At 38.6% G+C, this 25,826-nt stretch overlaps 2 protein-coding genes across 2 annotated transcripts in view; one reads left to right on the top strand and one right to left on the bottom strand.

The window, feature by feature from the left end:
* The window catches only part of Arfgef1 (ADP-ribosylation factor guanine nucleotide-exchange factor 1 (brefeldin A-inhibited)), an 86,761-nt gene extending 75,929 nt beyond the window's left edge, over positions 1 to 10,832 (top strand). Inside the window, exons 34-38 of the mRNA XM_013034476.1 lie at positions 699 to 838; positions 2,171 to 2,339; positions 3,694 to 3,832; positions 7,773 to 7,890; positions 9,392 to 10,832. Of these exons, the coding sequence (XP_012889930.1) occupies positions 699 to 838; positions 2,171 to 2,339; positions 3,694 to 3,832; positions 7,773 to 7,890; positions 9,392 to 9,556 (731 nt within the window). The 3' untranslated portion in view covers positions 9,557 to 10,832. The remainder of the gene's footprint in view (positions 1 to 698; positions 839 to 2,170; positions 2,340 to 3,693; positions 3,833 to 7,772; positions 7,891 to 9,391) is intronic.
* A 1,329-nt stretch (positions 10,833 to 12,161) lies between these two features.
* Positions 12,162 to 25,826, bottom strand: part of Cspp1 (centrosome and spindle pole associated protein 1) — a 125,761-nt gene continuing 112,096 nt past the window's right edge. Inside the window, exons 27-30 of the mRNA XM_013034475.1 lie at positions 22,792 to 22,855; positions 20,884 to 20,993; positions 14,337 to 14,478; positions 12,162 to 12,441 (exon numbers count right to left, since the gene is read on the bottom strand). Coding sequence (XP_012889929.1) covers positions 12,230 to 12,441; positions 14,337 to 14,478; positions 20,884 to 20,993; positions 22,792 to 22,855 — 528 coding nt within the window. The 3' untranslated portion in view covers positions 12,162 to 12,229. The remainder of the gene's footprint in view (positions 12,442 to 14,336; positions 14,479 to 20,883; positions 20,994 to 22,791; positions 22,856 to 25,826) is intronic.

Below are 25,826 nucleotides of genomic sequence, written 5' to 3'. Positions count from 1 at the left end.
TAGACCTGTGTAGAAGAAAGCGAAATGGAGAGTAGCACTCTACCACTAAGCCATATGCAGGGCTGGGAATGTGCCTTAGTGGTAGAGTGCTTGCCTAGCATGCCTGAAGCCCTGGATTTGATTCCTCAGTACCACATACACAGAAAAAGCCAGAAGTGGCACTGTGGCTCAAGTTAGAGTCTAGCCTTGAGCAAAAGAAGCTCAGGGACATTGCCAGGCCCTGAGTTCACAAGCCCCAGGACTGGCAAAAAAGAAAATAAATACAAAATGGTTTCAGCATATTTTATAGCTTCTTTGTTAATGGGTCCATTTGAAAATAACAGGTAATTTTATCTACATTCCCTAACCTGCACCCAGAATCATCTCCTTCAGCTAAAACACTGTATTGTATGATTTGGTCAGAATCCCTGCTATATCCCACTTCCTATATCACAGGTTTTTATTTACTGTCAAGGGTAAGAGTTGAGTTTGCAGGACTGGCACCAAAGAAACAAAACAAAAATTTGAGACACTTCCAAATGTTGATTTAATGAAACTTTTAGCAAATAGTGCCTGTATACAAAGCAGGATGTCCTCAGCATAGTATGTGAGGTTGTCGTTATACATGTTAATGTTTCCTTAACATTGTAATGCCATAGAATTATAAAGGATTCAAAATAATATTTTGTTTGCATATGCATTGGGGGGTTTCCTCACAGAATTTCCAGAACAAAAATTGTTTGCTGCCCTGTTGATTAAATGTGTTGTGCAGCTGGAACTCATCCAGACCATCGACAACATCGTGTTCTTCCCAGCAACAAGTAAGAAGGAAGATGCAGAAAACTTAGCTGCAGCCCAGGTAAGGAGGTTTGAAGGCAGCTGTTTTCTGGGTTTGTTGTTCTGTGAGAATAAGAAGTTAGCTGAAAAGGCTGAGCTTTGGATAGGAAGTCAGGTTAGAGGTTTTCTTTGGAGGGCCTCAGTCACACAGCTGCCATTTTAGACCTGAGACTGGATAAAGTAGGTCATGAGGTTAGTGAGTGTGGCTATGGTAAAGACGAGGGGTGGGCACTGAGCCCTGGGCACTGATGTTCTGTGACATTCTGGAAGTCCAATAAAATGCTGTAAGAAGAATTTGATCAATTGCTCAGCATATATCATGTAACATCACACTTCAAAATTGCCCTCTAGCCAGTAGAAGAACTTGGGTTTTGCAGTGTGTTAGATTTTAACATTGAGGGCCAAAACATAGTTGTAATGGATACATGGGAAGAGAACTGGAGATAGGAAATAATTTAACCATATCAAGGAGTTTTGCTATATAGGGGCCCAGAGAATGGGGCGCTAGCTGGAGGAGCTTGAGTGGGCGTGGCCTGAAAAGGGCTTACTTTGTCCTCATACTGCTCATTAAAGTCAGCACTACAGCTGCGTGTTCCTTGAGAGCTTTTGAGCAGGAGTGAGGGTGCCAAAGCTGCTGTTTCTGATGACAGCACCTCACACAGATGGGACTTCTGGAGTCACCACCAGATTGTCCACTCGTGGTAGAGGATGATGCTAAAGAGCCTGGTCTCTGGGAAGGTTGATGCATTTAGGTTTAGGAATTTGTGGGAGATTTCTTCTGATTGTTTCTGCTTCTCCTTGAGATGGGCAGAAAAGTGATGGACCATGTGAGGTTGGGAAGAATGCTTGAAAAGTAAATGCATGAATTATCTATTGAGAAATAGAGATGGGGAAACATGGAGGAGTGCTGGCAGTACCTATGCTGTTGAGTTTAAGGAGAAACCATCTGTTTGTCTCAGTAGTCCTACGGGCTCCATGGATACAGTTATGGAATATGCAGAGTTTTAGTACCAGAAGAGATGAGGAATCACACAAGGGAATAATTAACATCATGGTCCAGGAACTCTGCAGCAGTTGAGGAGAGGAGGAGAAGGCCTGAGGGGGTTGAAGTGCCAAGTGATGCAGGGCCTGGGCCGGCAGAGCCCCGCAGGATTTCACAAGAGGTTTGAGACAGCTAGAGAGGCACTTGGTGACAGAGATGCATAAAGAATGTAGACATTCCTGTTTCATTAAGGGAGAATATATTGAGGTTCTGTCTATGTCTTACTTGTAAAAGTAGTTTTTAGGAGCATCAAGTTCTAAATTTATTAAAATTATGATGAATATCTATGTTTTGGTGGTTTATCTTCGGAAGAGAGATGCAGTGGACTTCGATGTTCGAGTTGATACTCAAGACCAAGGAATGTACCGCTTTTTGACATCACAACAACTGTTTAAGCTTCTGGACTGCTTATTAGAGTCACATAGATTTGCAAAAGCGTTCAATTCTAACAATGAACAGAGGACTGCTCTGTGGAAGGCAGGTAAGCTGCTGATATTATGTTGTTGTACAGTTAATATAAGTGCTGCTCTTCGGATATGGACATACGTCATAAGTCATTATTTGTGGACTTGAAGTCAGCAGTAATAATAATAATGACAGGTCTTTTTCTGGTCAACAGTAAACCAGACAACTACATAGGTAGATTTCTTTCTCCCGGTTTTCGTTTACCTTGTAATTGTCCACTTGACCACTTGCGCTTTTACATAGTTTGCTGAGACTGTACATTCCTCTTGATAGTAGTATTAAAGAACTGTCCTTTTATAAGGAAAAAAAAAAAAGAACCTGTGAAGATCCTATATGTGATATCTGGCGTATGATTTATTTGGTTGAGCTTAACTATACTTCAGAATAAAAATGAGTGGGCTACAATAGGGAAGTATATTTGTTTTAAAACAAATTATTAAATTTAAATAAAGAGCTTCCTAGGTGTTACATGTGGTGGCACACGCTTGTAGATCCAACTACCTGGGCGATGAGGATCACAAACAACATCCTCCCTCAACAAATTAGTTGGGCATAGGTCAGGCCACATCGTGTACCTATGATCACAGCTAGGGGGAAATTTTAGGTAGGAAAATAGATGTCTGAGCCTAGCCTGAAGCAAAAAAAAAAAAAAAAAAGGACAGGATACAGTGAGGACAACAGGGGAGGAGGGCCTAGCCACTCCCCTCCCCCCCTCCCCAAAGGATCCATTTCCTATAAATTACATTTGACATTGTTAATTCTTTATTTAAAAAATACTTGTGTCTATTAGATAAAAAATAGTGCTGGGAGAATTAGGGACAACAGGAAAACAAAGAAAGCTGATGGTTAGCATCCATTTCTATGTCAAATGCTTAGATGCTTTAAGACATTTCCTGTTTTTATTTAATACAAGGTGGCTTTTTTCATCCTCTTTACATTATAGTCTTCTAGAAAGAACAGATTATAATTGTTTTCTCCCTCCAGCCCATTACCATCATTTGACTGGGACGCTTCTTTGAGGGTGACAGGATTCTTGTGTTTGTCCATGCCTCCTTCACATCTCTGGCTTTTAAGTAGCCCCTGCCTCCCACTATTTATCTCAGAGCTCTGCTATGGGCAGAGCATGCTATACTCACAGCCTTATCTGCAGGGCTTCAGGTGTAATTCATTCAAAGGGTTCTGTTTGCCCAGGCTGCAGGTTGTTTTAAAATCTGAATATAATGTTTTGAATGCCCCAGGCCTTTAGGGTAGGGCAACTCTGCTTTGTACACAGCCATCACCAACAGCTGACTACCCAAAAATGTGCCTCCCAACAGATGGTTTGTCCTTTCTGTAAAATGTCTCATCCCAGAAACCTCCCTTGTCTGCAGGCTTCAAAGGCAAGTCCAAGCCTAATCTTCTGAAGCAGGAGACGAGCAGCCTTGCCTGTGGGTTGCGCATTCTCTTCCGGATGTACATGGATGAAAGCCGGGTCAGTGCCTGGGAAGAGGTCCAGCAGAGGCTTTTAAAGTAAGATGCTTGACTGATTCTGCTTTTGACCCATGTGACTGGTATACAGAACAGGAAAGGGACAAGAACAGTTCCTATTTCACAAATCAATTATGAAAATTAATCAAATAGTGTTACAGATAGATATGGGGTGTGTGTGTGTGTGTGTGCGTGCGTGCGTGCGTGCGTGCGTGTGTGTGTGGACTTTCCTGCCCAGACTGTCTTCAAACCACAATCCTCAGATCTTAGGCCCTTGTACAGCTAGAATTATAGGCATGAGCCATTGGCATCCAGCTCCCCTCCCTTTTTTATTAGCATGCATTAGTAGTACAAGACAGTTTTATTGGAATAACTCTAGCTGCAAAAAAGGTACTTTAAACAAATTGACCCCTCTGTTATATCCCCTTAGCCTCTTTATCCCCCTTTTCAGTGTTGGGTGGGTTTCATTATGCTGTCTTCAGATGTATGCGTGTGTGTGTGTGTGTGTGTGTGTGTGTGTGATGCACATATTGTACTTAAGAATAAAATCATATTATCTGCAAATAGGAATAATTTGACTTCTTCCTTCCCCATTTTAAATCTTTTTTTTTCCCCATGGGGCTTGAACTTGGCCTGGGCGCTGTCCCTCAGCTTTTCAGCTCAAGGCAAGCACTCTACCACTTGTGCCACAATGCCACTTCTGGTTTTCTGGTGGTTAATTGGAGATAAGTCTCATGGACTTTACTGCCCGGGCTGGCTTTGAACTGCAGTCCTCAGATCTCAGCCTCCTGAGTAGCTAGGATTACAGGCTTGAGCCACCAGCGCCTGGCTTTGAATATTTTATTTCTATTACTTTACTACTCTGGTGAGGAATTCCAGTTCTATATTGAATAAGAGTGGAAAGTAGGCACTCTTGTGTCCTTGACGTGAGAAGAAATTTTTTTTTCTGAAATTTTGTTTTTTTTGTTTCATATGATGTGCCTGCTCATTTATCATATACATCGTTTGTTGTGTTAGTGTATGTTTCTTCTCTCCTATTTTTTTAGAGCTTTTAGCCAGCTGTAAAAGATGTTGAATTTTTCAGAATCCTTTCTGTATTGAGAAAATTGTGATTTTTGTCCTGATTCTGTATATTATTTACTGACTTATATGTTTTGAGCCATCTTTGCATACCTAGAATGAAATCAACTTGATCCTGTATGTGATCCTTTGAATTTATTGAATTCATTCTGCAAATACTTTGTTGAAAATGATGTTGTTTTTTATTGTTACTTTGTCCTTATGAGGTTTTGGTTTGAGGATAATACTTCATAGAAGAACTTTGCTCCTCTTTCTGTTTCATGGAGAAGTTTCCAGAGTATTGATGTTATTTCTTCTCTCCAGGTCTGGTAGAATTCAGTAGTGAATCCACCTGATCCTGGACTTTTTTGTTGAGCCATTTTAATTTCAATCTCATTTCAATGTGCTTAACTGTTTTATACCCTCTCAGTTCCAAATCGGTAGGTCAAATACATACAAATAGATGTTTAGAATATATTATTGATGTCAGTAGTCATAGCTATAAACTTCTCTTGTACTGCCTTTGTTGTTACTGAAAAGTTGTGGTAAGTTGTGTTTTCCTTTTTATCTTTGAATTCATTCATGTACTTTTTTCTCCTAGCACCAAAGCTTGAACCCATACCTTATACTCCCTCAACTTACTTACAGCTAACACTCTATCTCTTGAGCCATGCCTCCAGGCTGGCATTTTGCTGATTAGAGAATAGAGTCTTTGGATTTTTCTGCCCAGTCGGCTTTGAACCTCTCATTCTTTCGATCTCAGCCTCATAGCTAAGTAGCTAGGATTACAAGTGTGAGCCACTGGCATCCATCCTCATTTATGTGCTCTTTAATTTCATTGAGCATTTTTTATCATTGTTGAGTTCATTGTGTGAAGTTTTATCCACTCGACTCTTTCAAGTTCTTTATTGTAGAATAATGTTGTAGGTGACATGTTGCCTGTTTTTTCATATTGCATGCATTTCTACACTGGCATTTATGTATCTGAGGCCAAGTTGTTTAGTTTTAATCACCTGATCACCTGTAGTCTTTCAGTTAACATATTCTCAGTGTTCGGGCGGGACAGTATTGTAGCTAGATTGAGATGCCATTTCTCACCACTGGACTGGAAGCATGGTTCAGTAGCCAAGCATTCTTCCTGTGCTTGTAGCTCTTGTAGAAGGGCTGCTTCCACTGTAGACTACTCCCTTCCTTTGTACTGGGAGCTGCCTTGGCTGCAAAGTGCTTTATGATTTGTGGTCTCTGCTAGTTCCCACTTGCTCCACATTGCCCCCATCCTCCTCTACGTACTCGGGGGCAGTGAACATACAAGCAGGAGGCATTGGTGTGGAGGGTGCTAACAGGCACTGATTGGAGTTTTGTACTGGTTGGAAGAGAACTGACAGACCTACTCACTGCCTGCTGGTCTCAGTGCTTACAGACCCCATCCAGTATTCAGTTCCATGTAGTAGGAAGAGGCTGTGGAAAGTTTCATGATTCAGAGGGACTGGGACTATGGACCCGGTACTGCACTGACAGTCAGCAATGACACGCCGGGACGCAGTTCCCAGGGGCAGGCCTCAGTGTTTCCACTCCCTATCTGACATTTCATCTCCCTGTGGGGGAGAGGAACCTATGGGTGTCATGTGATCAGGGTGCAGGGCTCCGACTTACCTAGTAATCAACACTGGCAGCCAGATAGAAGCAGGCCCCGGAAATTGAATGCTAAGCCAAATACAGGTTCAGTGCTTGCACCCTAAGAGCAGGGGAGTGGAAGAGTGTCTTTCTTCACTGATGTTAGCCTTTCACACCAGAGCAGTCAGTATCTCACAAATCCCACGCTGGGATTAGGGTTTGTCTTGCAGTTAGAATTGCAGTCTGTCACCAGCTTCTCAGGAAGCCAGGGAATGGCACGGAACTGTTGGCTGCTTTTTTTTGTTGCCTTTTCTTGCTGTTTTTCTCTTTCATAGTAACTGATGCTCTGTCTTCCTTCAGAATTCTCGTACTTTTTCTGACTTTTGTTATTCAGATCAAGTGGTAAGACACTCGTAATCCTTCAAGGACTATTCCATCTATATCCTTTAAAGACAAAGTCTATAATGTCTAAGCTGCCTTGAACTGAGGCAGCTCAAGCAGTCCTGGCATCTCATCTTCCTGGGCCACTGGGGTTAAAGCTGTACACTACTACACCTGGCTTGGGTGAATGCATTTTACATATAAACAGATCATGTCAGCATATAGGATAAAAGAGATGTTAGCCTTTCTCTTAACATTCAGAACCTTTAAACTGTGATTAAAAAGTTCAGATCTTTATAATAGTCCATTTTTATAGGGTAGTCCTTTGTGAAAATAAGTGTTTTCTTGCATTTAGTTTCAGAAAATATTTGGAGATTGTTATTCTTTTTTTTTTCATTCTATTTTTGCTTCTGGACAACTGAAATCTAAAAGTAAGATAAGAATGAAACATGCTATTTAGAAATATTACTGCCACTTATATACTTTATATAAGTATATATAGATGGGATAGATGTTCACAGACCAACTAAATATATTTTAAGTATCCATTCTCTCATTTGTACCGACAAGACCATTGTGTTGCAGAAGAGCCTGAAGCCTCATTATCTTATCATTGGGAAGAGCCAGGTCTCTTCACATAGGATTGTACATGTGCTTTCACACTGGTTTCAAACTTAGTGAACTTAGAAAGTTAAGAAAATGTGGGTTTCCCTACAAGTTGAAATGTATTGTTAAGGTTAAATTTTTTTTCTAACTTGAAAAATATAAATGTAAAAGTTAATATTCCACTTAATGTAAAAAAGAAATGGGATCTAGCAAATTCATTATTATTATTCACTAGCCTTTTTTGTCTTAATTGTCCTTTTCCAGTGAGATCAAACACTGACGAGTATACAAGTAATGTAAAAGTAAGCCTTCTCTTTTGCAGTGTCTGCAGTGAAGCACTAAGTTACTTTCTCACTCTAACATCAGAAAGTCATCGGGAAGCCTGGACTAACTTGCTGCTGTTGTTCCTCACTAAAGTTCTGAAGATCAGCGATAACAGGGTAAGTATGAGGCTTCCCTCCATAGCCCACTGGCACACTGTGTTGAACGTGAGGCACGCACTCCTCACTCAGTCCTCACTCACCTTTGTTGGGTAATCAGCAGTTCTATAGAATGTGTGGCAGTACTCAGGGCCTTACACTTGGTAGGTTGGCCCTCTCTTACTTGAGCCAGAGTCCCCTACGACACACCTGGTGTCAGTGAAATTCCCTGTTTGAAGTGATTCTCCAGGCTGCAGCAGGCCTGTGACATAGTAATTCCACTTGACCAGGACCTCTAAATGAACAAGCTATGAACTAACTCATCATGTTTAAGTCAAGAAAGAGGTGAAGTACAACTTTGTAATTGTAACTATAAATATTTAAAGTTCTTGAAAGTACACATCTCAATAAAACATGTATAGCAGCTTTTAATAGCTTATATGTAAAACAAGTTGATGTGGCCCCCAGATAAGTTTAAAAATCCTACTCAGGTGTCCTGATACTGAATCTTCAGGCCCTAGCAGCATGGTCCCCATAGGGAGACCATGTGGAGGCAGGATGTGCCACTCTGTGTTAACTGAGCTTGTGTTCCCCCACTGCTTTTAGCCATGTGGCATTGCTGTTTCCCTGCAGGAGCAGAGAAGTGAAGGAGGGGAGAGGGGGCAGACTTGTGCTCAGAGAGCACCACTGCAGAGATCAGAGACAGAGTGTATAGATTGTACTCGAAAAGTGGTCTTTTAATGTAGCTTTGCCCTAGAGGATGTTTACATATTTTATATTGCAGGTTAGGTAGAAATTTCCCTGAAAATTTAAAAATTAGACAAATTTTAAAATTTAAAGCGATTATTTTAGTAACTTGTTTTTTAAAAGAAATTTTAAAATATGGAATTTGCATGTTATACTGGCACGGAGACTGTGCTTATCTGCGCCATTCCAGTTTTAGTGTGTGTGTTGCCAAGGTGAGCATATAACTCTGGTTAAAGAATACTCTTTCCAACCTAGCTTCTTAGTTTTTCTTATTACCTAGAAAAAGGATGACTGGCTTGGGGTTTGAGTCTTGGATTCTTCTCATTATTGCCTTGTATTTTTCTGTTTTGGTGTTTTGCATTTTTTAAATTATGTATTTGAACAAAGGGGTTTCAGTTTCAGGAGTTGTCAGGTTATGTGTACAGTGCATTTTGACCAGTATTACCCCTTCTCTCCCCTACCCATCTTTCCCTTACCCTCAAGTTTTTTAGTTCATCTTATTACATAATGTACATTGAATATAATGACTGTGTTTATTCCTCCCTCCACTCATATGCCCCTAGCATTCATTTTGTTAAGCAATTTGGTACTAGGCTTTGGGGTTTGAAGCCAGTGTATCTTGCTTGCTAAGCGGAGCCACTTGAGCCACTCCAGCCACTCTACAATCCATGAAGTCATTTGTTAACCAGTGCCTGCCCCCAAGTGCTCTAAAGGAACTTTTAGGCTCAGTGGTTTGCAATGGAAGCAACTAATGGAGAATTTTATCTTTCCCCAGTTTAAAGCTCATGCGTCATTCTACTATCCTCTCTTATGTGAAATTATGCAGTTTGACTTGATTCCTGAACTGCGTGCTGTTCTTAGAAGATTTTTTCTGCGAATTGGAGTCGTTTTCCAAATATCACAACCGCCTGAACAGGAACTTGGAATAAACAAACCGTGATGGGAACGTAATATTTTTCTGTTGACGTTTACATCCCTCTGCTCTTTCAAAGGACCCTGGAGCCGAGGCTTCCTACCAGAAAATGGTCTCTCTGAATTACAGTGTCTGAGTTACTGGTAAATATGCTTACAACTAGAACTCAAACTTGGAACACTCCATCTAGTCCCTTTAGCAATCTAGTAGATTCTGTCATGTGGGCTCATGTTGAGCTAGAAAGCCTATTTAAAGTGTCAGCTTGTGCTCAGGGGTCCTTGCCTGTGCTCTGAGGCAGGGAGAGCCCTTCATATTTTTGGCAGGCATGGAAGTGAAATTTACCCAAAGAACTACAGATGTAAAGTGTGAACTTCTACAAGAAGTACAACTCAGGAGAGCTGTATTTTGAAGGTTAAAATGTTTATAATTGGGGAGGGTGGGGGAGGAAAAATTATTGTTCATGGTAAGATATTTAGCAACTACGGTATTCTTATTCTAAAGATTTTTGCACACTCAGGTTATCTGAGATACTGGTAATCATCCTTCTGTGAAAAATGTACAGAGTTGCAGGTCTGTAATATAAAAAAAAAATCTTAAGAGTTCTTCCTGCACTGTTTTATTTTCTTTATTTTCTTATCTACTTGCTAAATACCCATATTTTGTCAGATGCACTAAACATTTGGGTTGAACTTTTGTCTTTATTTTGTGGGGACTTTCAGTTTTGCCCTGTTTGGAGGGTGGTAACTTTGAGGAGTTCAACATGCTTAAAGGCTGTTGTCAAGATCAATAATGGGAGTGGGGACATGATGAGGATAAAGGTAGAAAATACCCTACTGACAATAACTACCTGTAATATACTTCTCTTAGGGCTTTTAAAGATGAGCCATTAAAATAGAATGATCCTTCATGGACTGAAACTTGAATCACTGCAAAATGAATCTTGCTGTCACTTTTCTTCTTTTGGGTGGCGGGGCTTGATGTAGATTTACTCTATGTACAGAATTTAATGTTGAATATATTAAAATAACAAATCTGGCATGGTTTGGGGAGGTTAGATTTACTGGAAATGTATTCATACTGTGAATTGTGCTCTAATGGTTAAAAAAAGACAAGATTGTCAAGCATTCCGTATTAACAGTGGATGTAGAAATTTTTTTCAGATGGATAAAATGTATATGGTACAGATGTAAAGTTTTCTATGTAAAAAATTCTGTACAACTTTCTGTACAATATTGATTCTCATCTGGCATATTCAAATCAGGTTATAGGTCAATAAAATTTTTGAATAATTTCATCAATGCAATCAAAACCTGTGTAACCCACAGCTCCATGTTTCATCAGTTCTTTTAGTTTTAATTAAGAGTTTAGACTATGGGAAGGATATTGCCAGCCAGAAGGACACTTGTTTTCTAGCTTCTGGCATTATATCCTTTCCCTATCCCTTACGTTCATAATTGTACTTGATAAATTTTCCTTTGGGTCAGTTTGCAAAGTGGTAATTTATGCCCTGGGACTCATGTGGTACATAGTATCAAAAAACGTGGAGTGTGCCAGTTAAGAGGATTGTGCTAAAAAAAAAAAAACATATCTAGATATAGATCCATCTCTCTATTGAGCCTCGCTTCCAGGCCTAAGTCTCTTAGGTAATGAGTTATTGAAAAGTACACTTATAAGAATACCACCATATGGATTACTGGTAGGACATAACCAGGTGTTCAAGTTACCCAACTTTGGGTGGCTGGAAACTACTGTGACCTTCTTGTGTCTGGCAGCTTAATGTCATATTATCAGGGCTCTTCCAAGGTGAGACATGGGAAAAAGTCTTTAATAGGCAAAATTCCAGAGAAATTTCACAGTTGTAGTACTCTTAAGACGGCCTGTCCTTGATTAGTCAATGGAAACATTTAGAGAAGCATGCCTGGATAGGGTGGTATTACTGTCATGATGCATGCTGACTCTCTAATCCAAGTAAAAATTACTGCCCAAATTCTGAATGTTTGCTTTTTCAGAACTACTTAGTGATATCCATGGGTCTGGGGTGGTGGGACAAAGAACCCCAATTTCAGGTAAAATAAGAAACTGACACTGGTAATAAAAATAAAAATTTATTTCTATCAAGTAGTAGTGAGAATCATATAAGTTAGTAACTCTGAGTCTGTGCCAATAAAATGGAGGCTGAAAGAGGTAATATTAATGCATGGCTCATGAAAGAAAATAATCACAGCTCCTTCAATTTCCACTGAAATCAGTAGCTACAAATGACATGGAAATAGCTCATTTGAGTCCATTCACACAGCAACTGCAATAGTCACAGCTACAACAGTTGTATTTATTAAATGAATCATTTTGAGCAGAGATAACAATGGCAAGTGTGCAAGAAAAAGTGTGTTCTGCTTTTACAGTACTGTTGAGACACATTTTATTCACCTTAACGACAAGTAGAATTTAATGCACATACTGTAGTTGAACCCAAGAGTTCTTTACCATCCTAATTTATGGCAAAATTGTGCAAAAATAATTCTATACAATTCTATTACATAAATCAATCATAACTTTTTATGTACACCATATACATCATATACATCATATACAGCGCATCAAGAATAGTTTATGTACGGATGGAATGCAATTAATTTAAAAGGTACAGATTTAACATTCCATTCACCTTAAAAGGCACTATTAAGTCCAGTGAATATTTATTTAACCATGTGCTGTAGACAGACCCTGCCAAGTGAAAGTCCCTGGTTTTCCTGGAACCTGCTGCTGCTCCTGGTGAAGCTGCTCTGCCATGAAGTGTTTCAGAGTTTCTGAGGTGCCAGGGCGGAGCCAGGGCTCAGTTGCTACAGAGGCTGATCCATCATCACCCATGTGTTTCATAATGTCATCAGGGTCAGCTAGTGAGCTCTCATCATCTACAGGAGGCAAGACACGTATCAGCTAACAAACAAAGGTCTCCTGTACACCAACCCTTTCAACTCTGCATTTTCCCACAAAATTACATTCTGCGCTGTATTTTTTTTGTTTTAAAGGTAGGAGAGCAGGCCCAGGAAGGGCCAGATTTGTAGGAGGCTGACTATGAGGCAATCGCACCCCAAGAAATTCTATAAGGGTGTCGGGGGGGGGGGGGGGAGGAGGGAGGCTGGGAAGGGATGTGAAGGGTAAACAAAGGAGGAGGCTGCAATGCTTGGTAAGAAATGTATGCATTATCTTGCCCATGTAATTGTAACCCCTCTGTACAGTATGTTCACAAATAAAAAAAAAAAGAAATTCTATAAGGGTAGCTTATCAAGAGACTGAGACTACCCCAGACATACTAAGTTGACTGTATCTATATATATGACACAAAACATATCTATTGGAATTTTACAAGCTTTGGGGGGCTGTTTGTCCCACTTATAACATTACGCAAACAAAGTCATTTGGGGAAAACAATAGTTGAAATAAAATTACTTAGTAGTTCTTACACCTAATCTAAGAAGGCTGTGTCCCTTAACAGTTCTTTGTCTTTCATTGCATTTGCTTGTACTCAGCTTCATTATCTGTATTTTACTTATTAAGTATAATAATAGGAAAATCTGTCTTCCTACCCTGTGATGTCAATTTCTTTTATAAAAAAAAAAAAATTACATCTCTTGGTCTGTGAAGCATTAGCCCAGCAAAGGGATATGAGCAATCAGTTAATGAGCAATCAATCCATATCGTACCTCAAAGCTCCTGTTTGAAAGGACAGTGTTAAAAAACAGTTTAGACATTGAACACCTTCTGAAAGAGAATCTTAAAATGTTCTATCTTTTGTCAACTTAAATATATCCATATTTGTTCAGTTTATTGATACTAAAGGAGGACATGAAAGAAAAGGTAGGTAATTTTCAGTGTTTGTGGAAAGAAAATGCATCTTAGCTAAAAAGCCAACCTTTTATTTTATTTTTTTTTGGTCTGGTCATGGGGCCTGAACTCTGGGCCTGGGCGCTGTCCCTCAGCTCTTCAGCTCAAGGCTAGCGCTCTACCACTTGAGCCACAGCGCCACTTCTGACTTTTTTTTTCCTGAGCCACCTTCCCAGCCCTACCAACCTTTCTTAATATTCCACATTTCCCTAGGTATGATACTATTTTCTCATTTTTATCAATTTATTTGGTGTGGAATTATCACAATCAGAATATATCACACCTGGATGACTAGAGAATGACTGCAGTTTTTAAAGTAGGATCTAAAAATAGAAAATTGCCACTAGGAAAATATTACAATATAGTTTAATAGACCAAAGAGTATTATTCAGATAGTCACAATTTATATAATAAATTTTAAACAAATATTAGAGTGATCTACTACTAATATAAATTCACCTGTTATCATTCTTATGACTAGCATGTGGTAGTCTGGTAGAGAATTCAGTAGCTGTCTTAAGTAGCTGTAAGGTCCTGACAGGGATTAATCTGTAAAACACTGGAGTCTAATCTGGAAAAACTGGCTGGAAAAACTGTTTTGTCCATGGGGTACAAAGCCACATAAAAGGCAGATTCTCTTTTTAGTACTAAAAATTTACAACAGCTTTGTTATTTAAAAACAAAGCCTGGATAAAGTTCATATGCAAAAGTGTTTTTACCTGTTTAGAGTCCACTTAAATGGGTACCTTCTGTGGTAGAAAGAATCTGATATAAAATTCATCCTGAGGTCTGGTTATGTAGCACAATTATTGGGTCTAGATCCTGCAACTCAAAGGACCTAAATCTTACTCCCTTATCTGAGCTAGTGTTAAATGTTCTTTAGATATGTGCTTGCTACAGACCAATAAATTTCACCATTTACCTGTATTAATGGGTTTATTCTGAAGTTCATTTAGTTTTCGCATTCGTTCCTCATTTCTCATTCTAAGCTGATCAACATTGACACTGGAGACAGATTTTAAAGAAAGACCATCTGGTAGTAGTATATCAGAACGACTATTATCCTGTCAAAAACCATAGGTTGTTAGAAGCATTCAATAACAAACAATCAGTGAACCAAAACCTATTAAACGTACTCACAATAAATGCACGTTGTGATGAACCAAATAAATGAAAATACTCAATGTGTATATTGGCTATGTTTATCTGTATGAGATGACTTTCAAGGTATTGTTGGGTCTGTGACGACACAAATGCTGTCAGTCTGGATATGGTTTGGAAATTAAGGGCACGAAAAGATAAAAGAGATGTTGACTTAATACACATAGAACCATGGAGGAGAAATAACCCAGAATTTAATTCTTGAGTGATACCAACAAAATGCAATAGGGGAAAAATTCTTTTAACAAGAATTGTTGAAATTCTTAAAACTGGATTTCTATCCTCAAAAAAATTAATTTAGATCCTCATACCATATGCATTACAGACCTGAGTCAAAGAGCAAAAACCATAAAGGAAAACAAATAATTCATTATAGTGGGTGGGATAATTGTTTCTTAGATAAAACATCATAAGCTACCAAATGGAAAAATATTTGCAAAACATACATTTGACTTACACCCTGAATATATAAAGAAGTCTTGAAGCTAAACAATAGGGCTGAGAATGTGATAGAGTGATTGCCTAGCATGCATGAAACCCTGGGTTCAATTCTTCAGTACCATATAAACAGTGACATTGGATTAAGTGGCACTAGCCTTAAACAAAAAAAGCTTAGGACACGGGCTGGGAAGGTGGCTCAGTGGTAGAGTGCTTGCCTTGCATGCCTGAGGCCCTGGGTTCGATTCCCCAGCACCACATAAGCAAAAAGACAAAAGCCGGAAGTGACACTATGGCTCAAGTGGTAGAGCACTAGCCTTGAGCTGAAGAGCTGAGGGGCAGCGCCCAGGCCCAGAGTTCAGGCCCCATGACCGGACCCCCCCCCCAAAAAAAAGAAGCTTAGGACAGTGCCCGGGCCCTGAGTTCAAGCCCCAAGGACTAGCCAAAACACACACACACCACCACCACTACCACCTGAACTGTGACATCAAAACACACAATATAAAAATGTAGAGCAGAATCCTGAGCTTCTGTCTAGCACAGCTCAGCACTCTTAGATCTGGATCCACCCTGCAGATTTGATCATAAAGGCCCAGTCCACATTTGTAAAGCCTGTAGGTACAAAGCCTGACATCTCTAATTTGTAGGCCATGTCCATGGAGCTCCCACACCGGGGACCTTATGAATTGTGCCAGATGGGTCTGATAGGCTACTTGCCTAGCAGATTTGCCCCAGGAGGTGGAAACAGCAAATATTGTGCGTGCCCAATATGCACAGGAATGCACCGTTGTCTGGAGTCATGGCTAGCATCTATTGCACCAAGACTGACTAAGATGTCCTGGAGGCCCTCCAAGTAACTACTTGTGGCACTTAAAAGAGAAAGCTAGTCAGTAAAGAAATAGCCATTGTCTGGTCTCCATAATCAATTCAATCTAATAGTGTCACTAAAAAAAAATGGACAAAGGATTTGAATCAACATCTCCAAAGAATATAGGAGCTAAAGAATAAAGGAGCTAAAGAAGAAAGCCATAGATATGGAAAAAGCACTCAGAAATTACCAGACAATGCCAAGAAATCTCATCTTCATATAATTGGGATTAATGAAGCAGAGGAATACCAGAATATAGGGATGCAACACTTACTCAATAAGATTATTACAGAAAATTCTCAAAAAGAAAAACCTCACCCACATAACAGAAGCATACAGAATACCTAGAAGACAGGATCCTAGAAGAAACACTTCTAGACACATTGTAGTAGACCTGCATTGCAAAGAGCTGATTTTAAATGCTGTAAAATGAAAGAAATTTAGTGTCACTCTCCATACAAAACCTCACCTCAAGGATCTCCTGGAAAAGTACCATCCTGAAAACCAGTAACTCCCAGCCCAGACTGCTGGCATATCCAGAGAAACTAGAATTTGCATTCGATGGAAGAAACTAAAATTACTATTAATAAAGAAAAATTAAAGGAATTCATGAACAAGAAGCTGGCACTACAAAAAAAAACTAAATAAAGGAATATAGCTCAAAGAACAGAAGATCAGGGAACCACATCAGACAGAAACCTAATGGAGAGTTTGCTTTATTAATATGAAATGAATGCCCTTTTTTTCTAATTGTAATTTGAAGTATGTTTTATCTGATATTAATATTACTACCCAAGCTTGTTTATGAGGGCCGTGTTTCTGGAAGGCTTTGTTCCAGCCTTTCACTTGAATAGTTAATATTTGAAGGCCTCAAGGCCATAGCTAATGAAAGACAAGGAAAGATAGGAATGGTTGCAGATTAGGTAAGCTAAGTAGACAGGATAACTAACCAGGCTAGATTATATTTTGTGATGGAAATAGAGTATTAATGAAAAATGCTGGTGAGTATTCATAAAGCCTAAAGCAGTTTAGTTTAAAGCATTACATCTCTTCGTAATTATACTAAGGTTCTGTGGGTTTTCAGCCTAGGGATGCTGATAAATGACAAAGTAGCTCTGAAATCTTTTTGTAATTATCCTATAAATCTAAAATTATCTCAAAATACAAAGTCAAGGAACTGTGTTTTCCCAAAGTCCCTTAAGTAGACTACAGGAAACTAGTGGCTTAAGAGGACACAAACTTGTCACAAATTTGAAATGTATTATGATATTGAAATTAGTTATGATCCTTACAGAAATCCTTTTACTGTACATTGTTCAAAGTATACCTATGCCTCAAACTTTGAACCAGTCAGTAATCACTGGCCTTTGTGTCTTGGCAGATACTTATTTAGTATCTGGGACAGTTTATCACAGCAAGTATACTTTCTTCAGGTTGATGTTTTGCTGCTTATATTTTTTGAATTCGTATTTTTGTTAACTTTGTGTTACAGCATACATTCTTTTCACAACCATGCAGCAATAGCTTCAGAGATTTGTAGGGGTATAAAATTTGAGACAGAAATTTGTTAATGAATTAGCTCAGAATTGCTAACAATGTAAACTGAGAATAATAATCCATTAAAAGGAAAAATTGCAAGAAGTATGTACTATAGAAAAGTTGAATTTTAACAAATTGTTACATTAGTCTGCTGTCTGAGATGAAAACTGTAAAAAGTAGCTGCAAGAACTATGATGTTTTCTTTAATGACATTTCTATAGAATGTTTCAGGACTTATTTAGTAAATTAAGGGTACAGATAAAAAAAAATTACTACCACCGACTGTTTCCAGAAACTTAGATCTAGTTGTGTAGATTTGGAAAATAAACTCTAAAAGCCTTAATTTGCTCACTAATAAAGTGGGGGTAATGAAATACATGAATCACAGCAGTAGTGAAGATCAAAATAAATGATACTTAGTACAAATATGAAACTTTCAATAAGCATCTTATAGAAGAAATAGTTACTGCTTTCATTGTTATTGCCATTGTATTACTGTGACATGTTGGAAAAATTACCTGTAACAATGTGTATAAATAAAAAAATTGAAAATGAAAAAAAAAAAGAAATAGCCAGGAAAATGCTGACAAGAAAGCTGAAGTTACTAATGTGTTATCAAGACTATTTTGTGAGGTTAAGGATATCTTTGATTATCATTAACTTTCACCCTTGATGCTTAGATAACACAAATATCTATATAAAATATAAAATTACATTTTTGTCAAAAAAATACAACTGTAAGGAAGGCCTGATGTTCAAAATCATTAGAGACCACACTCACTACATCGTTATAATCAATTATAGCCATCAGCAATACTGGCCAAGATGTGGACAAATTGGAACCCTCATATAATTTATAATGTAAAACAATACAGCTGTTTTGGAAAAGTCTGACAATTCCTCAAAATGTGACCACATGAGCCAACAATTATAGGCATATATTCAGAAAATAATAGAATCCTCTACATGAGTGCTAGTAACTAACAAAAAGGTGAAAACCTAAGTGTTACCACTGATGAATGAATAAATCTATTCATATAATGGTGCATTAAGCAATGAAATCAACATGGAAAATCCTTGAAAAATGATGAAATCAGTCACAAATGATCATTTATTCCTCACTTATATGTAATAGCCAGAAAAGGCAAATCTCTAGAGTCCAAAGTAAATTAGTGGTTTCCTAATTCAACAAAGTTTCCACCAATTGGTAAAGCTGTAAATATAATGCTATCAAGCAGCTTCAGTTATTTGTTGAGCACTTTCTGCATACCTGGCTCAATGCTCTGTGTTTTGCTGACATTAAATATATGTCATAGAAGGAAATACAAAGTAAGAAACTATTCAAAGTTGCCTACCAGATGAGAAAGTTACATGGGTACAACAGTAATGCTGAATTCACCTCTAAAAGCCTAGCTATAGTAGAAAATGATAATAATATAATTTCTGACTTTAAAAACCTACAAAAAGAAATTAAAGCAGAACTTAGGAAGTTGAAAAACTTCCCATGCTCCTGGATTGGGAGGATTAACACTGTAAAAATGGCAATACTTCCAAAGGCTATTTACAAATTCAATGTGATACCTATCAATATCCCAACTTCACCCTTTAATGAAATAGAAGCAGCAACCCAAAAATTCATATGGAACAAAAAAAAAAAGACCCCAAATAGTAAAAACAATCCTTAGCAGTCCTGGAGGAATCTCAATACCAAATTTCAAATTCTATGACAAAGTCATAGTAATCAAAACAGCTTGGTACTGGCACAAGAACTGGAATAGAACTGAAAACCCAGAAATGAACCCATAGACCTATAGCCACCTAATCTTCGATAAGGGAGCTAAAAAAATAGAATGGAAGAAAGACAGCCTCTTCAGTAAATGCTGCTGGCGAAATCCAAACACACGTGTGGAAAACTAAAGCTAGATCCTTCTATATCACCCTGCACCAATCAACTCCAAATGGATCAAAGACCTCAAAGTCAAAGCAGATACCCAGAAAACATTACTGGAAGGAATAGGAGAAACCTTAGGTCTCCTTGGCACAGGCTGAAATTCTCTTAATAAAGACCCAGAAACACAACAAATCAAAGAAAGATTGGACAAATGGGATTGCATGAAATTGCAGAGCTTTTGCATGGCAAAGGACATAGCTAGCAAGATTAATAGTAAGCCCATGGATTGGGAGAAGATCTTCACTAGCCATACAAAAGACAAGGGGTCTCATATCTAAAATATACTTAGAACTCAAAAAATTAAATCCAACAACAAATCCTCAAAGAAACAACTAAAGACCTAAACAGAAATTTCTCTGAAGAGGAAATAAGAACGGCCAATAGACACATGAAGAAACTCTCAACTTCCCTAGCCATAAAAGAAATGCAAATCAAAACAACATTGAGATTCCACCTCACCCCAGTTAGAATGGCTATAACCAAGAAATCTAATAGCATCAGATACTAGAGGGGATGAGGCCAAAAGGGAACCCTACTGCATTATTGGTAGGAGTGTAAACTTGTTCAACCACTTTGAAAGGCAGTATGGAGGTTCCTCAAGATTCCACATAGAGCTCCCCTATCACCCAGCAATCCCACTTTTGGGCATTTACCCAAACGATCACAAACAAGGCTAAAGCTACCAGCACAACTATGTTTTTACAGCAGCACTATTTATCATAGCTAAGATATAGAAACAACCCAGATGCCCCTCAGTAGATGAATGGATCAAGAAAATGTCGAATAGTTATACATTGGGATTCTATGGCTCCATCAGAAAGAGTGACATTACCCCATTTGTTAGGAACTGGAAAGACTTGGAAAAAATTATATTAAGTGAAGTAAGCGAGGTCCAAAGAAAAAAAGAGATGGGGAAGGAAGGGATGATAGGGGTAAGACAAAGGAGGAGGTAACAATGCTCAATGGGAAATGTACTCATTACCTTACTCATGTAACTGTAACTCCTCTGTACAGTATATTTACAATAAAAAATATAAAAACAATATAATTTCTGAGTACATGTGTAAAGTTTTGGAAAGGAGTGGAGAGAGATAATATGGGTTTGATTGTCAGTTGTCTTGCCTATTTGACCTTGGATGAGTCACTTAGGCAAAATGGGATGGATGCCTATATCACAATTAGGTGATTATAGGGTATAATAAGCTTTCTAATCAATTGTTTCAGTTGCTTCTTGTATCATCTCTGAATCCCATGTATTCTGTGGGAGAAAGATGAAGAAGGGACATTGATTCTGTGCCAACTATATGTATCTGAGGAGATGATAAAATACTATCTCAAAAGCAAAATAGCAGAGTTCAGTGAGCTAACAAGTGATCAAGCTAATGCATGATGGATAAAGGTAATTAATGTTTAAATCAAGAGCTCTTTATTGGACCACATAAGTTTAGGTGGGTGAGAACCCAGACCACTCACTCTAATAAACAGGAAAAAGTTAAGACACTTAATACCTACCAAGTCCAGTCCTTTCAATTTGTTCCTCCTCCGTTCCCTTGCAGAGGGTAGCTGTGACAGTAGAGGGAGGGCATCATCTTCAATGGCAGGGTATGTTTCACCATAAGCACCTAAACATACCACAGAAGGGAGAAGTATTATATTCGAACCATTTCAAATATAAAACCCAGGGTTAAACCAACAACATGGTTTGTCTTGTTTAGTTGCCAGTACTGGGGCTTCAACTCTGAGCCTTACACCCAACTTTTCATTCATAGATGGCACTTTATCACTGAAGCCACACCTCCACTTTAATCTTTTTGCTAGTTAGTAGGAGATAAATGTCTCAAGGATTTGTCTGCCTGGGAACCAGGTTCCAGCCTTCTGAGTAGCTAGGATTACAAGTGTAAGTCACTGCCTTATAGACATTATTTATGTACCATAAAATATACTCATTGTAACATACATAACTCAGTGATGTTTTCATGGATGTATAATGGTCATTACAATCTCAAATACCTCCCCCCATGCCCAGTAACAACCATTTCTCAGCCTGAGTTCACAATCTACTCTTCTTAATGATTTACCCTATCTAACATTTCACAAAGACAGAATTCTGAATACTCTTGTGTTTTTCACTTAGCACAATGTGCTTGAAGTTCCTCTACATTCTACCTTGTTTATTGCTGATTAGCACCTCATATATCACATTTTGTCTCTGCATTTACAAATTAATAAGCATTACTTACCTGTAAGTGCTTATGAAGAATGCTGCTTTGAACATTTAGGTACATGTCTTTTGTGTGGATATTTGTTTGCAAATATTGTTAATAATACCAGGTGTTAGCATAATATCCAGCAATTTCTTCGTTATGGTAACTCTTGGTATTGCTAGAGATATTACCATTATTCTAGAGAGTCAACAGCCTATTTAACCAGAATGTGGTTCAGAATTTTTGAAACAATTTAGACTTAGAGAAAACTTGGCTCAGTTTCTCCCAATGGTAATGTTCTATAAAAACACTGGGCGGGGGGGAAGCCTCACAACCAGGACACTGATGTTAATACAGTACTTTAACCTAGTGTTTCTAGTTTTATTTTTACTCATTTGTGACTATATATTAAGCTTAAGCTCTATATCTTATTATCTGATTACATTTGTGTATCTACTCCAACAAGATGGTCACTCCAAATCTATCAGGATCTCTCATTTTGTTCCTGTCCAACTACACAAACCTCACTCGGACCCCTGAGGCCATCATTTACCAGTTCTGTCATTTCAAAAATAAAGCAGAATCATACAGTGTATCAGGACTACTTTTTTTGCTTAGCATATTTTCTAAGAGTCATCCCAAGTGTCTACGTATTTCCATAGGTGGTTTCTTACTGCTGAGCAATATTCCACTGTATGGATGGATCAGAGTTTAACCCTTTACCTGATGAAGGACATCTTGGCTGATTCCAGTTTGGGGCTATTTTAAATAAATGGGTTAATGAACATTCATGTACAATTTTTGTGAGAACTACTCTTCTTTTTTTTGTGTGTGCTGTTTCCCAACTCAGGGCCTGGACACAATCCCCAAACCTCTTTGTGCTCAAGGCTAGCATACTACTTGAGTCACAGCACCACTTCTGGGTTTTTTTGTTTATGTGGTGCTGAGGAATCGAATCCAGGGCTTCATGCATGCTAGGCAAGCACTCTACCACTAAGCCACCTTCCCAGCCTCCTCTGACTTTTAAGATTCATTTTAGTAATTCTGATTTTGAAAACTTCATAAGCCATATTTGATATCACTCGTTAAGACAATAAAACAATGTTATGATTTTGTCATCTTGTTCAACAACAGTATTGGTTTCGTAAGCATGAAGGCACTTGAATATAAATACTGAATAACTAGTATAGCATTAGTAAATTATAGACATACTCACCAATAAAAGCACTATCAGATTCCAACAATGAATTTTTCAAAAAGTCAGTAGTGTCAGCTCTAGACTGAAAGAAACATCATATATTAATGGCTATTCTATGTAAGGAAACAAATTTACCCTAACAGGCAACTCAAGTACCTATGCTAAGTCCCCAAAAAGCAAAAAAAGATGGAGAGAAAGAGAAGTAGGATTGCTTCTATCCATCATCCAATCCAGTAACCCAGAGAAAATACTAGAAAGCATGAACACAGAAACTTCACCAAGCATTTACTCCTTAACTCCACCTCTTACTGTCCTCTTGTGGTAAAGTCAAAGGAGAGGATTATACTACTGCTAAATATGAAGCAGTGAATCAAAATGAAAGTTTTTAAAACATTACTGCGATTCACACATCCTTTCAGTAAATCTGTATAGCGTACTTCCCAAATCTCTGCCAAGAATGGGGATTGACACAATAGTGAATTAAGAGGCTCTATTCTAGAGTAGAAAGATTATAGTCCAATGAAGGAAAAGGAGACATGCCTTCAGATAATGATACCATGGCAAAACAATTCTCAAGACGTCGTAGCTCACATGCTGGGACATACAGGAAGGAAAAAATAGTGCACTAGGCATGTTGAGTTCACAAAGGAGACAAATTTACGTATGAAGAATTTTATAGTATGTCAGAAGGAATCTTAAGTCATCTAACAAAAACTCCTTGCACCTCTCCACATTTCTGGTTAGAACACTAGAAATAAATTAACTTAATAAGTTTTAAGGCAATAAATTCTACTTTGGGCCAGCATTCATCATTAAAAAGTTCTCTTCCATTGAATTCTTCTATAGATGTAATTCATGTCTCCTTTTAATTTGCCACCCACTGAGTCTACTTACTTTCTAGGTCTTGGCAGCTGTTCTCAGCATATTACACGCCTAGCACCCAACTTCTCTCTTGCATTACAGTCCTTCACATACTTCAGTGTTTGTTCTAAGTCTACCTAAACCTTAATCCTTTCCATCCAATCATGTTCAATTTCATCCTACATAACTTTCTAAATAATCTCGTTTCTAGGGAGATCAGGAGTCCAATATTTATTTGCGTTTTTAAGAGCCATGTAAACTTCTGGCATATGCTGAGCATGTACTCAGCCTAGTCTGCTTCTAATCCAAGATTTTAACAAAAGTTCCAGCTCTTAAATTTCAGTATCTTTTCACTAAGAAATGTGACCATTACATAGGGAAAAACATACCTAACTTCAGTGCCTGCCAGATAGGTGTTAAGGTATCTCAGAGCATGTGCTATGTGACAGTAGGTGTCTGGGACCAAGTGTGGGTTCAAACGTGGGTTTACTGCTCATTGGCTTGGTGACTGTGGATAAGATAATAAGCCTTTAAGCTCTACGTGAAAACTGTAGCTATTAGCAATATCATCAGTTTAAAATCAAGCACCAACATTTGTTAGTAACCCTGAGCAACTAAGAACTGAGCTTTAAACATTTTTAAATAGGGGAAAAAGCCATGGTCCATGGCTCATGCCTGCAAACCCAGCTATTCTAGAGGGAAGATAGGATCGATCAAGGCCAGCCAAAGGGGGGAAAAACGTGAGCAAAACCCCATCTGAACGGATGAGCCAGGTATGGTGGTGCCTGGTAATTCAGCTACAAGAGAGACTAGAGGCAGAAGTTTAAGGCTAGTCCTAGGTAAATATTTGAGACCTTGTCTGAAAAATAAAGCAAAAAAGGGCTCAAGTGGTAGGCAGAGCTTGTCTAGCAAGTACCATCATACTGAGTTCAAATCCCAGTACCTCAAATAGGGTTGGGAGTGCGGGGCGGGGAGAGATTTGATGGAGTAACAGGGGAGAAATACTTCCAATATCCTAACAGTGTTATCAAAATTAAATTTGTATTTCCAGCCTCCCTCTTTCTCCCTGGACTCATATCTATGTATGCACCATGTATCCTATTGGGTCTCCTACTAAAATCCAAACACTTCAAGACTACTCTCTAGGATACTCTTGCCCAGATAGTTATAAAACCCATATGCTCAGTCTACTATCAACATGTGATAGTGACTAACAAAAATATAAAACAGCTGGGCACTGGTGCCTTAAGTCCATAACCCTAGCTACTCAGGAGGTTGAAATCTCAGGATCACGATTCAAAGTCAGCCTGGGAAGGAAAGTCTGTGAGACTCTTTGTTTTTGTTTTGTTTTGTTTTGGTGCTGGTCCTGTGGGGCTTACTCAAGGCCTGGGCACTGTCTCTGAGCTTATTTTGTTGACGGCTAGCATTCTTCCACTTAAGCCACAGATTCACTTCCAGCTTCTTTGGTAATTTAATGGAGATAAGAGTCTCCCAGACTTTCCTGGCCAGCCTGGCTTTGAACTGTGATCATCACATCTCAGCCCTCTGAGTAGCTAGAATTACTGGGTTAAGCCACCAGTACTTGGCTCTATGAGACTCTTCTCCAATTAACCACCAAAAAGCCACAGCTCAAATGGTAGAGCACTAGCCTTGAGCACAAAAGTACCGAGACAACAGCCAGCCCTAGGAACAGCTCAAAAAAAGAAAGGAAACTAATTGGTACCATTCTTCCACTGCGAAGCAGAAAGGCAACCCTGACATTGTCCCTCAATTATCACTGCTCTGACCCATCAGGTCCTGCTCACCCTTGCTCAAGAACCTCCTGACTACCCACCTCTCCCCAGTGTCTGGTTCAAACATTTTCTTCTCAGTCTCAAATGCTAACTGTATTTCAAATTGTAAGACCTCACATTCTAATACTCTCCAATCACCTTCCTTGATATTCCTGTTTTGCCCAACAGCATGATGTAACGTAATAGATCAGCAGACTGTCTTTCTTTCTGGAATCTAAGCCCAGAGGGCAGGAGTTTTAACTTCTACTGAGTCCTGAATCCTGACTACGTGGAACAATATTCTGGTCCATAAAAACTATTCACTAAGTCTCTGTTGAATGAAAATGGCTCATCCCTTCCCTTTAAGCAGTTTTGCACAGAAGTAATATCCACAGGATAAGAGTGAGGTTATCACTAGTA

Source organism: Dipodomys ordii, unplaced genomic scaffold (genome assembly GCF_000151885.1).
Source record: "Dipodomys ordii isolate 6190 unplaced genomic scaffold, Dord_2.0 Scaffold190, whole genome shotgun sequence".
NCBI classification, from domain to species: domain Eukaryota; kingdom Metazoa; phylum Chordata; class Mammalia; order Rodentia; family Heteromyidae; genus Dipodomys; species Dipodomys ordii.
Note: the sequence above shows the minus strand (reverse complement) of the source record. Positions and strands in the feature narration are given on the sequence as shown.